At 44.6% G+C, this 16669-nt stretch overlaps 1 protein-coding gene across 3 annotated transcripts in view; it reads right to left on the bottom strand.

The window, feature by feature from the left end:
* Positions 1-16669, bottom strand: part of CEP152 (centrosomal protein 152) — a 1079595-nt gene that overhangs the window by 937042 nt on the left and 125884 nt on the right. For all 3 annotated transcript variants that reach the window (XM_078684802.1, XM_078684801.1, XM_078684803.1), the window contains one exon: positions 8437-8587. In XM_078684802.1, the coding sequence (XP_078540928.1) occupies positions 8437-8587 (151 nt within the window). The remainder of the gene's footprint in view (positions 1-8436; positions 8588-16669) is intronic.

The following is a 16669-nucleotide window of genomic DNA, read 5'->3' as shown; positions in this document are numbered from 1 at the left end:
TGAGATGGACCACAGCAAAGACAAAAATTGCTGGAGGGGGTGTGGACACACATGCACATTGTTACACCTCTTGTGGGACTGTCCTCTTCTCCATTCATACTGGACGCAGGTGATAGACGACATTGACACTCATTTTCAAACAGAATTACGCCGATTCCCCGCCTACACCTTACTGGGGCTCCCTAACCCATTGACATACCCTCTGCGCTCGCGTAGGGGACGCCAGATGGCCATCGCCCTAGGCTCTGCAGTACAGAACATCCTTGTGCATTGGCGCACCACTACGGTACCTTCCACTACAGGTTGGTTGCATAGGATGTGGTGCGTGTTGGCGATGGAGAAGCTGTCACTTACCTTAGCCGGGGATATAGATCAATATGACGAACTCTGGCAACCGTTCCGCTCACTGTTGGTTACTGAATTCAGGGAACTTACCTGCCCGAGATATCTCCGCTTGTTGCGCCTTACAGGGCCCAAAGAGGCAGACTCCTAAAGGGGTTGCGAATGACGAATCCTTCACGAACTAGAAGGGGGAGGCGAGGGGGGACAGACCTGAGCACTGGACGGGGGGGCGAGGGGAGGGGATGGAACGGGGAGTTTGGGGGGTGGAGGGCGGGGTTTCCTATTGGAGGGGATTTCGTAGCCCTTTCGGTATATCTGTGCCTTTACGGGTTGGATTGGTTTTGGACTGCTATGCCCACCCTATTTGGGGTTATACTTGCCTTTCAAATGTTCCATACCACTGTTGGACGCACAGCATATGCAATGTCTATCTTGTTTTCGATGTGCAGACTTCAAATAAAAGATTTAAACCGAAAGAGAGTTCCTAGGGGCTACAGCATTGTACTGTACACCCTAAGAGACCCCTCAACACCAACAAGCAAACTGCCATTGCAGACTATGTGTCAGGGTGCAGGGAAAAGTGAAGACATGACATGTCACAACCCTGTGTGCCATGCCTGCAGGCACTGCATACTGTATAGGTAAGTCACCCCTACAACAAGAGTTACCGACCTAAGGCAGGGTGCACTATACATTAATCACACTCTAAAAAGAAGGGACGAGAGGAAACAGACCTTCCCTAGCCCTCCCTCTAAAATCTCAAACCACACACATAAAGAAGGGAAGGCCTTTGAATTCAGTGATTATTTGGTAGTCTGTTTTCTGGGAAAACCCTCAGGGTTTTTTTTAATACTGCCCTCACCCACTAGATAGTAGCATGCTTCATTATAGGTGCACTATACAACATGTGTGGACATATCTGAATGAGCAGATATGCCCCTCTGATATCTACGTTGATTCTTAGTTATTACAAGTGAACAGGGACGCCATTTTAAGTACATGTGCTGAACACTAGTAATTACGAGTTCCCCATCTTCATGATCGCTTCACTAAAACTAGAGATGTTTGTTATCAAACATCTCATATTAATAAAAACCCGCATCGTTTACAGTAATGGATTTATTAACACATGCACCCAGAAGGAACCTTAGAGGTGCCCCTCTAAAAACCTACCGTCTACCAGTGTACTGTCTGAATGGTGTAGACCAGCCTGAGATACTGGATAAAAAGCCACAGAAAGATTGATTGATTATTTTTCAAATGTGCCCACTGTATTTTTTTATTATTAAATTAGCCTTTGTCATATATGACAAAATTACTATTGCATATATGTTCTCTGCTGTCTTAGGAATGGTTGCATTTTATGGAATGAATGATGGTACAAAATGTATTGATTAGTGTTGGATATTTCAATCCCTATGCTGAACATCTTCATTCAACAATGTTTTTTAATAGTTCCTATACATTGCATAATATGGACTCAAAATGTAACAATAAAACGTTTGTTGCTTGATTCACCCTTCATTTATACCCCTTTTGTGCTCTCCTTTGTTGAATGTGTTTTGTTATAACTTGGTGTTTGTGATTGATATCATTTGAGTTGCCTCAGGTTTTTGAACACTGGTAGACCAGCCTGCCACCACAGAGCTTTTTCTGACCCCCTGCAGATGATAGCCCGCACTCTGAGGGCAGAAACAATGTCTGCTCTGCCCGGAGGAATTGTCATCGACTCCGAGCAGGATGGCGCATTGTTCAGCGTATCAAAGCAGGAGGCTTCAAAGGCCTCTGCCACCTTTGAGATGTGATCCAAAGGCTTCCCTATACAGGGGAAATGCCACCCCCTGCACCAGGTCCATTTGGCACCAGGACACGTGGGAAAATTAGCTAGTCAGCAGGTGTGTTCCCCATCAAGCTAATTCCATCCCTGAGGTGGGCTACCTGATGTGAACACAAAAACTGGAATTCGAACATCTTGGTTTTTGGTGGAATTAGGCTCATTGGGTCAGGGTTATGCCCACTTCTGACAGGAAGTGGTCATATAAGGGGTGTGGTCGCCCTTAAGTTAAGTAGCCCATTGGCTACTACCTTTTATTCCCATTAACGCCCCAAAAATGAGTATTTAGGAGGCACCCTGATACCAGGAACTCGGATTCGACGAATCCAGAAGAAGAGGATAAGAGAGCCTCGAGACAAAGTGAACTGAAGGCTGCCAAACCCTGCCTACACCAGTCTTGACAGTTGTGACCGAGTGACTCATTCTGCAGTTCACCAACAACCAAGAACCCCAGTGGACTGCCAGCCATTCGCAAATTGCCAGCAATCTCCCTTGGAGTAAAAGAGCTACTCCCCTGCAGTCTGCAGGCACCAAAGAAGCAGAGTCTGCTTTCCCATGTTGCCACTCCCTGGCCAGCCAAACGTAGCAGCCTCAGGAAGAGGTATCTGTGGTCCTGAATGTCAGATCTGTCCCCCCACCAAGTGAGAGGACACTACGACTGACTGGAGCCGCACAGCACCAATACTGGGGTACCAGACCCCTTGCAGCAACCAAGGCATGTTTAAGTCCAGTCCGGACTCCAACAGTAACAAGAACAAGCAGTCGTCGAGGGACTTCAGCACAGCATAGACCTAATTACAGAATGGACCAGCTGTCCTGATTTCTGCCCAGTCAAGACTGACAAAAGCAAGGACCTAGGATGCACAGAGCCTAGCCAACCTGCATCCAAGCGCCCCAGCCCGGGTACGGACAAGCAGGCTGTGTGCCCCCTTGCTTCCAGCACCCTTGTGACACAAGTCCTCAATTGCGAGCTCCCAGACTTGTCCCTAAGTCCCCCTCTGCAGCCTGTTTCCAGATGGCCCCCACCTTCTTTCCACCGGCGTCGCACTCAAAGCTACCAACCCAACCAGCACCGGGATGCCCCGGAGCAGTTAACGAGTAACTGCTGGTGGCACTTTGGACCTTGCCCCCTATGATCCTAAGTCCCGAATGAGACCCCCAGAAACCGACCACAAATAACTAAGCGACATATGCCTTTTGTACCCATAGTAAAGCATTGCGGCGTAAAGATGCAGTTACGTGAACTATTTACTTACCTGTGAAATTCAATATTTAAAAAAGTACTTACTTGATAATGAAGTTCTTGGTATCAAAATTTATATAAAAATAAGACTTATTTTATTAAACTGGTCTCTGATATATTCTTGAAGTGCATGTCTCATATATTGCCTCCATGACTATAACAAATGTTCAGCACTACTCTCTGATGAGCCTAAACTGCTTGCCCACACCACCACAAAAGAGAACATTTAGGGTTATCATTCTTGCCTTTGTAAACCAATTAGGGTTGACTGCACTCTTTCCTTAGTGTACCTCATTTTGGTCCAGTACATATAGAGTAAGCTTCCTACAGGGTCTCTGGAATCCTAATTTAAAACCCTAACTTATGAAGAAGTCAGATCTTAAATCACAATTCTGAAAATGTCACTTTTAGGAAGTTGTTACAGAAAACAAATGATGAACGGAACGCTGACAATGCAAACATTCTCCCCCCAGTCAAAAGATCTGGGTTAAATCCATCGTTCTTTTGCTCACTACACCACCCCAGTTTGTACCCAGCCATATGCAAATCAATCTGGACTCTGCCTCATGGGAACAGTTCCGACTGAACTGCCAGGCCAGGTCCTCCCTGGACCGGAAACAAGCATCCTGGGACCATTTTCAGGGTATGTCACCCTTCTTCAGCCTGGCTAGCTTGAATCCAGTGGCACAGTCAGCAAGGGACCCACGTCTGTTTCTGGCAGGGAGGACCTGGCTTGGCAGTTCGGGCTGGACTGTTCCCATGAGGCACAGGGTCAAGACTGATTTGCATATGGCCAGATCTAAACTGGGGTGGCATGGCGAGCAAAAGAATGATGGATCTCTTGACTGGGGGTGAATGTTTTGATTTGTTCTGCATTCCGTCCATCAATTGTGTGTCTTTTACTTTTAGGAAGTTGGCATTTTCTTGCCTTAGCCATTTAGTGCCTGCAGCCTATCTCTAGTCACATGACTGTGAGAAAGTGCCATCTTTCTTGCATGGTATGCCCCCACTTTCTGCTTATTTGCGGATGTGCTTCGATTGAGTGTGCCCTGGGCTCCTGCCAATCCGGTGCCCAGGGCCTGTGTTCCTACCCTAAAACTGTATTGAAACCTAAACCCAATTGGCATCTCTGGCCACATGTCAGTCCCTGGTAAATTGTACCCTAGGTACCCAGGGCACTGTGACCAGAGAAGGCCCCTAAGGGCTGCAGCACTTATTATGCCACCCTTAGAGGCTCTGTACCCTGACACACACACACACACACACACTGAGTGTCTTGGTGCAGAACAAAACAAAAACGACATGGCACACATCCCTGTGTGCCATGCCCACAACATACTGCCTTGGCATACCTCAGTCACCCCTCTAGCTGGGTGCCCCATGCCAGTGGTGTGGGCACAAGTGCACGAGCCCTGTACCCCTACAGTACTCAGGTCCATTCCTGGGCACTGTAAGTGCAGTGCTGCCATTAAGAGTATATGGTGCTGGAAGGTCATCACGAACTCCACGGCACCCTGATGGCTACACTTAAGACTGAGAAGTTTGGCATCAAACTTCTCAGCACATTAAATCCACACTGATGCCAGTGTGGGATTTAATGTAAAATGCACGACAGAGGGCAACTTAGAGTTGCCCCCTGAAACTAACCCACATCCTGACTGAGAGGCTGCCTAGGCTGCCACCCAGCAAACATGTTGCTGGACCCCTGGGTAGAGAGCCATCCGCTCTCGTGGGCCTAAACAATGAACATCCTGGGGCGAGGTGCTAGGCCTCCTCCCCCAGGATGGGCAGGGGAAGCTTCAAAGGCATGCCACCTTTGTGAGCTTCTCCAGGCCAATTGCTATACTCCGCAACTGGCCCCCACCGGTTCTGACCCCCACTCTGGTGGGAAAACCTAAGTGAGGACAGGGGGTGTGCCAGCCTCTGCCAACCCCACCCCTCAGGTGGGGGAGGCGAGGTGAAGCACAACCCCGGGCTCTCGCCATCTTGAGCATGGGGAGTCCTACCTAATCAGAGACAGGCTCCTGCCCCCCTGCCACTGGAGAGTGGCAGGGTAGGGGGTTTATTCACCACAGGGAAGGGACCCATTGGTCCCCGACCTTCCCCTACCTGTAACGCCCCTAAATGTAGTATTTAGGGGCACCCTGAACCTTCCTTTCTCAGATCCCGATTCTGAAACTACAAAGAAGAACAAGAAGAAAGAAGACTTGCCGTGCAGCTGCTAACAAGAGGACAACACCAACTGACTAGGCCCCATCCCTACAGGCCTGTCGACCCTCAAACCTGCTCCTGCTAAACCCCGGTGTCTCCTGAGGTCAGCAACCACGAAAACCCCAGAGGGCCCACTGCCTTGCTCATCCAAAGACTGGGACTCCCACAAGCAGTGGTTCTGCTCAAAGATCTACAACCCCTGGTGCCAGCCAGGAACCACGAATCCAGCACGCTCAGCACCCGCCGCGCCCGGTGACTGTGACCACGAATCCAGCACTCAAGGACCCTCCTCGACGCTCCTGACGATGCCTGCAGCCTCACACCCAGGGACCCCTCCAACCGCCACCAGCAGAGGGTAAGATTTCCCGACATCAAAAGACACCCCTGCAGCCAGCACCCCACGGCCCCCTGTGCCCAACTCCTGGGTGTCTACCTAAACCACAGCTTCCCAACTTACCTCTCGAAGTGGTGGTCACACTTGAAGAATCTCCGTCCCCTAGCTTGCAGCCTTTATTCGTCTTGTAGCTTTCCCATTGAAATACATTGGGCGCCCGACGGCCAAAAAGCACCCTGCACCCAGCCGCCTGAGTGCCACTGGTAGTGCAGCATCTGTTCTATTCTGCTTCCCCACTTGCCCTGTGTAAGTGCAAAACTATTGGCTTAGTGTTCAGTTCTTGAGTGTGTGAGACTATTTGCTGACTGAGTGTGTACAACAAATGTCCTCTAATACTGCCTTACTGCTTGACCAAGCTACCGCTTTAGAGAGTAAGGTTATATCTAACTTTAACCTCTGCCCAACCTCTGGGGACTATAGACTCTGTGCACACTGTACCTTACTTTTGGAACAGTATACAGAGCCACTTTCTTACAATGACTGAGTATAGTTGGAAGCTGGGCTTTGTGTATTCCTCTGAGACAGCCTCACACAATAGGAGCTTAGGTGTGGCTGGAATGGCCATCACTGACAGGATGGGAGGATGGAGCTGGGCCCACCCTCACTTACACCTAAATAGGCTGGTTCCTGCCACCACACAAGGTCTGCATGCCCCCTGTAGTTTATCTGGCTCCAAGACAGGGAAGGCAGGATGTCGGGAGACTTCAAAAAGAAACTTCTAGAAGCTTCTCCTCTACTTCAAAAGCACAACTGGATATAAATAGTACACCTCTGACACCACCAACTCAGTACACTTCTAGACCTGAGGATACTCTGCCACTAAGAATGACGGCCACTCTGCTGGACTGCACACTGCTTTGGTGTGCTGGCATGCTGCCCTCTTGCATGGGTAAGAAGGTCTGGACCTGCATCTCTTGAACTTAGGGGAGAGGAGTTGGCCGAATGGTTAGGGCGGTCAACCTCAAATCTGGGAAACTGGGATGAAGTCTCAGCAAGGACGCGCAACATCCTATGATTCTGGGCAAATCACTTAATGTTCCTGTGCCCAACAAAAATTAATGTGTCCTCATGCAACACAAATGGTGCTCTTGTAAAGCCCTCCGATACCAGCTATCTTCGGGTCAAGTTCACGCTATATAAAACACTGTAAAACCAAGAGTGACCTGAAGGACTAGTTGGCTGGCTTTCGGATCAGCAGCCTCAGGTACAAAATAGGCTTCAAACAACCTTGCATCTGCACCTGGACTTTGCCATCTGTGAGTCTACCCTGCCATTGGGTGCCACCCCAGGCTTGGACACTTGGGAAGTGGGCTTTTGGTGCTTTACCACCCTCTGTGGATCCAGGACAACCAATGTGTCTTCTCTGCTGCGCAGCACAACCCTGAGTCGAACCAACGCATCTCCGCTGCTGCGGGGACTGAACTCATTGCAAAGACTTGCATCGCTGCCAAAACCCACATTGCCTATGGAACCGCCGCTGCACGACACATCCTAAGTGCAAACCCTTAAATCTCTCATCAACAGCTGCCCCAACAATGACCTCCCATAGCATCTCTTCAGAATCGACACATTACCCGAATTGCATACCGCATCCCCAACCCTACTCATAGTGGACACAGCAGGACCTTGCAATGTAGCCTCGCCGCATCTCGAAACCAACGCGTCGTTTCGGCTGCACACCACATCTTCGACACAGATTCCCGCAATGCTCTGCAAACATGATTGAAGGTACTTTGTTCAGTGGGCCTAACTGGGTCCCTGTAGCCAGCCCACGCTCCATCATGGTCGGCCTGAACTTGTGACTTTGTCCCGGTCTGGCGCGACCAGATATCCACAGTTGCTGCCTTGTGCTTGTTGGTGCTATTTTCAATAATAACTTTAACATCCAATATCACCAGTTTTAATTCAAGGCTTTTTGTTGTTTTTGTCTTGTTTTATTTAAATATTAAAAAGTACTCTTTTTTTAGAATACAGCTATGGGTCCCTTTTGTGCAGTGTTTTCACTGTGTTACTGTTTGAAGTGTTGCATAAATACTTTATTCGTTGCCTCGGAGTTAAGACTGACTGCTCTGTGCCAAGCTACTAAGGGGGTGAGCACAGATTAAATTGTGGTTTGCTTGTGACTTACCATGACAGGGATTGTGGTTGCAGCTTGATCACAGATCACCCCAGTCAACCAACAACACAATTTATTACAAAAAGCATAAGCAAAAAGATGTGGCATCCGTTTTCGTGCAAATATAGTATACCCTAAAACATCAAAATTGCTCTCAATGATTTCAAACTACAGGAGGGTTACACACAACCACACTTCAAACACACAACACTACATACAATATAGTAATTTATGAAAGGTGCAGTCAAGACATATTTGGTAATGTTAAACAGTACAATAATTAAACACTTACTCACCAGAGTTCAGGAACTCTTTCTGCATCTCTTCAATACTTTCATCTACTCTGGTTTCCTGTGCCCTATGATGCATAGCTCCTTGATAGGGATTGTATTGCACTTGAAAGGACTCTACAGGATGGTGCTTTGCATAGCCAGGCACAGTAAGATGCTGTGAATTATCAGGAAGGTAAAGAGTGGGAATGAAATATGGCATGAAGATACAAAACAGGTGTCCCAGACACTAGACAAAAGCAATTGTTCAAGGGTTTAATATTCTTAGATGAAAAGAAGCGTGGTCATATTATTTAACATCACACTCTACAGTTTGAAATTCAACAACCTTTGGAACACTAATGCTCAACAAACACATGCAATTGTAATTTTAAGAGTTTCCACTCCCCATTGTTGAGTAGTGCTGCAATATGTGCAGTAGGTTAGCAATTCAGTCTTTCTGTCATCAGAAACAGACAGAAAGTGCATACATTTCAGGTTAACTGTTATTTTTCCAATAAATCACTAGAATGATAGGTACGTTGGCAAAATGTGCAATGGCAAGTGGTTGCATCCTTAATCTCCTTCTGGTGCAGACAACTTATTTCCATTACACTACTCAAAGATGGCTGACATGTCTTTTGAATGTCCAGTGTTACAATAATACCATTAGAAATGGTAGTCACACCCTCCCCAACAGAGTAATTACTCAATCCCATATGACATTCAGTAGTGGAGTATATGATGGAGGTATTGCACTGCCATGCATGTGTAATTATTATCTGCCTTCTTAATTGTTGGTTCTCAATGACAGCATGTTTCCATTCCAGAAACAGTCTCCTTCACGTATAGCTATAACTGGGATATCAGTGGTTATCCACAAGCAATTTACAGAATGAAGACACCAGATCCACTGCCTGAGCACATACGACTGTTCACTCTTGCATGGTGGTTAATACAAAGGTGAGAGAGTATAAAGTGAGATTCAAAGAGTTCCCATTTTGAGTTTGTAAGAACATGAGTGAGCCAATTTGTCTAGAAGGATTCCAAGTATGGGACACAGTTGGTCTAACCAAAATCTGTGTCTCAGGAGACTGAGGACCATTGAATATTTTGTGCTGTATTCAATATGGAGAGGTCAAAAGTATATTTTATTAGAGGTGTGCTCCGAGAAACAATGGTCTTTCATTTGCTACTGAACAATGAAAGAGTTTTATTGATTTATAAACCACCAAATAACTCTCCAGATGTGCTTTCTAGATGTGTTTTCCGGACTACATGCTAAACGGAATAAAGGTGCAGGCCCTCTAGAAGTCTCAGAATGGGAGAAAAACCTAGTATACCCCATGAAAGCAGATCAAGTTTCTCCACAAAATATATTATACTAGAACACAACTACTGCTTTGAGGAAAGATCACTTTGGCTTATGCATTTGGAGCGGTGGTCACGAGGGCAGTTTCTATCACAATATAGTAAAGCTCAAAATTTCAGGTGCCTTATTATTCAGGAAACTACAATGTATTGGGTACTCCCATCAATATTGGACTACGTTGATGCTAATGGGAGTTTGGGATTAGCAAACAACACCAAGTAATCATGTTTTTGGAGATCTGAGCTTGACTGTGGGAAGACGATACAGCACATAAAAGAGGAAGGGTGCAACAGGTACAAATGTGTGGTGTACAAATGTGAACAGGTTTATGTATGGCTGCAGAAAGCAGCATACATAAAAGCTGCAGCTTCCAACGCTAATCTAAAAGGTTTGGGGACTGCAGAAAACCCAACATGATCTTACTTGATGAGTAGACTCTTTGCTCTAATGCACATGTTCCCAGCAAGTGCAAGAGTGAATAGCCATCAAACTTTAACATTCACAGAAGGTCCTGTAACCAAAGGGGCCTTAAAGACCATGTGACAAAAGTCATCATGAAAACAATACAGTGATACTCAGTCGAAATTGCTAGTCTACCTTTATTTAACTGTTGCATTAGGTTGATAAAAAGAAAAAAGAATTGACATACACAGCTTTAATATATATATATATATATATATATATATATATATATATATATAGAAGTTGAGGCGTCGATTCGGAAATGAAATCCAGAAATATGACAGCGGACCCAAATTTTCAAAGGTGCGATTTTATTCGTGCATGAAACCCCACACCTCAGCCATGACGCGTTTCGGGCCTCCTTGGCCCTTGATCACATGACGCGTTTTGGAGTACAACTCAGATATTTAAAGTGACAATGCAGTTACGTTTTGATAGTGTCATCATAGACATAGAAAAGTGATTTGATGTCTAGCAACTCTCCATAAATTTAAGGCATGAACAGTATTAATATTAAAACCTGTTTGTATGCAGTGACATATAACAACACTCAAATAGTGCCTATTATAAAAAGGTACGGGTCAGTAAAATTGTGGCTAAAATAGCGATAGATCTTTTACAACACTGACTGACTGTGTATATATATAGTCTACCTTTTTGTCATTGCACCTGGAAGATTATTGTGAAATACAATAAGACTAAGTAAAAACTTGCTTAGTATATTGATAAAAATAAGCCATCAATGACATTGCTCACTACTTAAGTATCAAAAACAGCCTGTAACTAGCAAAGATATATAAAATTAATAAATAAATAGAAGAAACCTGTGCAAACCGCAAAAATGTGCTAATAAAATATATAAGTAACCACTTAAAAGTTTATATATGCTTTCAGAGCTCTAATATATATATATATATATATATATATATATATATATATATATATATATATATATATATATATATATATATATATATATACACACACACACAGTTCGCACCATTAGGAGAGAGCCACACTGGCGAGTTAACCCTTCCTCTAGGAGAATGCAGTGAGAGGAACAGCGCTATCTGCAAGGAAATGTTCAGCTGTACGCGTTTCAGGCTTGCGCCCTTGTTCACCAGCAACAGAGTGAAAACACGGTAAACAGTCACCACCTATTTTATTTTTAATAAGCCACGCCTTCTCAGGTCTCAAAGCATTCTGTTCTTTGTAGTGCTGTTAGTTATTCACCCTGCATTAAAAAGAAAATAAAACCCCAGTGGATTTGCAACAAAGTCTGCTACCTTTTCGCTGCTGGTAACAATGTCTCAAAGAGGCAGCCCACCAGTGAAAGTTTCACGATGTCGTGGCTTCAGATCTGCCTTTTCGCAGCGGGCCTTCTCCACGACCGGGCAGGCCGTATTAAATCCACAAAAACAGTTCGCACCATTAGGAGAGAGCCACACTGGTGAGTTAACCCTTCCTCTAGGAGAATACAGTGAGAGGGACAGCGCTTCGTGCAAGGAAATGTTCAGCTGTACGCGTTTGAGGCTTGCGCCCTTGTTCACCAGCAACAAAGTGCAAACACGGTAAACAGTCACCACCTATTTTATTTTTAATAAGCCACGCCTTCTCAGGTCTCAAAGCATTCTGTTCTTTGTAGTGCTGTTAGTTATTCACCCACCATGGTTTTTGTGGATTTAACAGAATGCTTTGAGACCTCAGAAGGTGTGGCTTATTCAAAATAAAATAGGTGGTGACTTTCACATGGGGCCTGGCCCCATGTGAAAGGATGCATTCCTGGAGTTGCATCATTTTTGTGACAGACTCCAGCAATGCATCACTTTTGCGCTTACAGATACGTCTGAAATACTGACGTATCTAAAAGTACTTGCGACATAATACGTCATATATTTAATATGACGCATGAGTAGAAGACTCCATGCGTCACTTTTACGCCACCGTTGCGTCACTTTTTGTGACGCACCAGTGCTGTTAAAAATGCACATTATTGAGTCATATTTACAACGTGACGCATCTAGGTAGATGCGTCACTTTGTAAACCCCTGCGCCCTTTTGGTCATTTCACCCTTTGTTTTTTGCCACCTCTTGCGTCTCGATCCTACCGAGACACAAGATGGCGGCCGCTCTGTTTGGAATGTTTACAGACACCCGAGAGCCAATCAGCTTTCCGTGCGCAAGTCGCGTAGCGCGCCCGGAGCGCTCCCCGGGGCGCGGCTATAGATATATACATTTTTTTGAACCTAAATTACTCAAAATCCTCTGGATCACATATCTTGAGACATAGCAAAGGCACATCGGGCTACCAGTCCCTACAATTTTGCCAGGTTTGGTGAAAATCCATTCAGCCGTTCGAGCTAAAAGTGAGACCGACCGCCCTATGGAAATTAACATGGGGAAAATACGTTTTGGGACCCCCCTTTTATCTCGGCCCCCGCTTGACGAATCCCCCCCAAACTTTCAGGGAAGGAGCGGAGAGCCGCGAGGCAAAGTTGAGGAACAATTCAGGCAGATTGCTCAACCAACGCCAAAGTTATTCCCAATAGAATGTTGCGATTTCCCTATGGAAATCAATCCTAACTATAACTACCTACTGGGTAAGTAAGTAAGTAAGTAAGTAAGTAAGTAAGTAAGTAAGTAAGTAAGTAAGTAAGTAAGTAAGTAAGTAAGTCAGTCAGTCAGTCAGTAAGTAAGTCAGTAAGTAAGTCAGTAAGTATATATATATATATATATATATATATATATATATATATATATATATATATATATATATATATATATATATATATATATATATATATATATATATATATATATATATATATATATATATATATATATATATATATATATATATATATATATATATATATATATATATATATATATATATATATATATATATATATATATATATATATATATATATATATATATATATATATATATATATATATACTTTTCTGGCTTGGTTCAGCCACAGAGCAACGCACAGCTTACAAAGGCGCCATTCCTACCCGCAAAAGGACCACAGAGAAGCAGGTGAAAATCAGAGGGTAGCGGCAGCCGCCTGGGACCAGCCTCAGGTAAAGCCCCCAACTAACTTTAAAATGGAAAGCTGGGGATCGCGGAATTGACACCACCCACTGGAGGGTAATTAAAATGAAGCTGACTACAGGTTCCACAATGCCGTATCCAGTAAATCACACCCACTGAAGGGTTAAATTACCGAAGCTCGAATAACGGCAAACATTTCTGGTTCCTGTGAACAGACTGCAATCATGCTGAAAAGTCTGTCTTTCTTTGAAAAAGGCCGAAATGTATCAGAATTTGGGACGGCTTTTGAGAAATAAAAGAACGTTTGTCACCGCGAGGTGTGCGGCTCATTCTTTCCGGCTTGGGAAGATAGATATATATATATATATATATATAGATATAGATATAGATATAGATATAGATATATATATATATATATATATATATATATATATATATATATATATATATATATATATATATATTCACAAGGAGAGTACGCCGAACACCCAGAAGTGATTCAATTAATGTCTTTATTCTCTGCAGACAGCCATGAGTCTATGACATGCCACTACGCGTTTCTAACTTCCGTTTTCATCAGGTGGCAACGACTCCCAGCCTGCCTTCATTCCGCCGTGCCTTAAGACTGGTGCTAGGCATGTTGGGAATTGTAGTCCCTATTGCAAGACGTGTGGAAATTCGTTGAGTACGATATAATTACAGCTGAGTGCTTGTTGATTCCACATCACTCTTGTCCTTTGTTTCGGCTTCGTGATGTTCATGTTAGAATACTTCTGCGCCCTGCTTTGTTTTTGTTCCTCGGGCCGCATCGGTGTCTTTTTCTCAGCGGACATGTTCCTCACCTTCTTCACAACAGATGAGGTAGTCCTTCACTTTGAGCTTCGTACTGCGGAATTGAAGTTGGAGCCCTCCGGTTTCCTTTGTCTTCAAAGCGCTTAGTGCGTTCCGCAGGAGATTAGTATCTCCCCGCCTGCTTCACAAGTGTGGAAAAGCTCCGGGCGCTGCCTGTACACAATTTAGTTACTCTCAAACGGTCATTGAGGCGCGCACACTGCTGGTTCGGCTTTCAGAGGAATGACCACACCCCTGGAGTCATATATTCACAAGGAGAGTACGCCGAACACCCAGAAGTGATTCAATTAATGTCTTTATTCTCTGCAGACAGCCATGAGTCTATGACATGCCACTACGCGTTTCTAACTTCCGTTTTCATCAGGTGGCAACGACTCCCAGCCTGCCTTAATTCCGCCGTGCCTTAAGACTGGTGCTAGGCATGTTGGGAATTGTAGTCCCTATTGCAAGACGTGTGGAAATTCGTTGAGTACGATATAATTACAGCCGAGTGCTTGTTGATTCCACATCACTCTTGTCCTTTGTTATATATATATCCAGTATGCATCTGTTCTTGGCATGTACAGCTGCAGAGTCGTATTGTGCATTAGGTCGCCACCTGGTGTTGGGCTCGGATGACTGCAGGTTGTTGTCTTCTTGGAAGAAGTCTTTGTAGTCACGAGATAGGTGACTCCTCCCTGGAGTTAGTAGAAGTAAAGATAAAGAAAGGATGTCCATGCGTGTGCATCTAATTAAGATGATAACTGGAACGAATACAAGCCCCGGTGAGGCGGGAGGGCGTTTACGACTCTGCAGCTCTACATGCCAAGAACAGATGCATACTGGTAAGTAGCATATTCCGTTCGGCATATGAGCTGCAGATCGTATACTGTGCATCGATTGTGCAGAAGTGTCTCCCCTAGCGGTGGTCGCTTGTATCCATTGCAGTATTCTGAAACAGTGTTCTAAGGACAGCTTGGCCTACTGCAGCTTGCTGCTTGGCTTGCACATCAACACAATAGTGTTTAATGAAGGTGTGTGGTGTAGACCATGTGGCTGCCTTGCATATGTCCTCTAGTGTTATATTTCCTAAGAAAGCCATAGAGGCTCCTAGTTTGCGAGTAGAGTGTGCTCTAGGAGGAACTGCTAGTGTACGTTTAGCCTTTTGATAGCATATTTGTTTACACTTTACAATCCACCTGGCAATTCCCCCTTTAGAGATGGGGTTGCCTTTGTGTGGAGGAGAGAAAGATACAAATAATTGTTTTGTTTTTCTGAAGGTTTTAGTCCTATCTGTGTAGTATAACAGGGCTCTTCTAACATCTAAGGTGTGTAAAGCCCTTTCTGCAACAGAGTCCGGGTTTTGAAAAAACACAGGTAGCTCTACTGAATGGTTTAGGTGAAAAGGAGTAATAAACTTTGGCAGGAATTTTGGATTAGGCCTAAGAACCACTTTGTTAGTGTGTATCTGAAAAATGGTTCTTGTATTGTGAATGCTTGTATTTCGCTAACTCTTCTGAGAGAGGTGATGGCCACAAGGAAAGCAGTTTTCCATGTTAGGAACTGTAATTCACACTTATGTAAAGGCTCGAAAGGGAGTCCCATAAGTCTTGTAAGGACCTCGTTTAGGTTCCATACTGGAGCAGGTGGTAACCTAGGTGGGATTATGCGTTTTAATCCTTCCATAAAAGCTTTGATAGCAGGTACTCTGAATAGAGATAGATGTTGTCTATTCTGTAAATAAGATGCTATTGCTGCCAGATGCAGGCGTATGGAAGATTAAGCTAAATTGGACCTTTGTAGGTATAGAAGGTAGAAAATGATATTTTGAATGGAAACATCCAGTGGATCAATGTGATTATTGCTGCAATATATAGCAAATCTTCTCCACTTAGCGGCATAGTATGCTCTGGTAGTGGGTTTTCTAGCCTCTTTAATTATATTCATACAGTCTGGTGGTAGGTTTAAGTAACCGAGCTCTAAGACTTGAGGAGCCAGATTGCCAAATTCAGTTGGCTTGGTTCTGGGTGTCTTATTTCTCCATGGTTCGGTGTTAACAGGGAGGGTGTGAGCTTCAATTTTAGATGTGGAACTAGTGAGAGATCCAGCAGTGTGGTGAACCACGGCTGGCGTGCCCATGTGGGCGCGACTAGTATCAGTTTGAGAGACTGTTGTCTGAGTTTGCGCACTACTAGTGGAATGAGTGGGAGTGGCGGAAAAGCGTACGCAAATCTGCCTGATCAGTTCATCCATATTGCATTCCCCTCTGACCTTGGGTGTGGAAACCTGGCAGCGAAGGTTGGGCATTTTGTGTTCTCGTGGGTGGCAAACAGATCTATCTGTGGATGCCCCCACATTTGGAAGAATGGCTGAAGAACTTGTGGATGTATCTCTCATTCGTGAATCTGTTGTGACTGTCGACTCAACAGATCTGCTATCTGATTGTGAATTCCTGGAAGGTGCTCTACTGTCAGATGTATGTTTTGAGGAATGACCCATCTCCAAATGTTCTGTGCAAGCTGGGACAGTTGCAGA

This window comes from Lissotriton helveticus, chromosome 3_2 (genome assembly GCF_964261635.1).
Source record: "Lissotriton helveticus chromosome 3_2, aLisHel1.1, whole genome shotgun sequence".
Classification (NCBI taxonomy): domain Eukaryota; kingdom Metazoa; phylum Chordata; class Amphibia; order Caudata; family Salamandridae; genus Lissotriton; species Lissotriton helveticus.
Note: the sequence above shows the minus strand (reverse complement) of the source record. Positions and strands in the feature narration are given on the sequence as shown.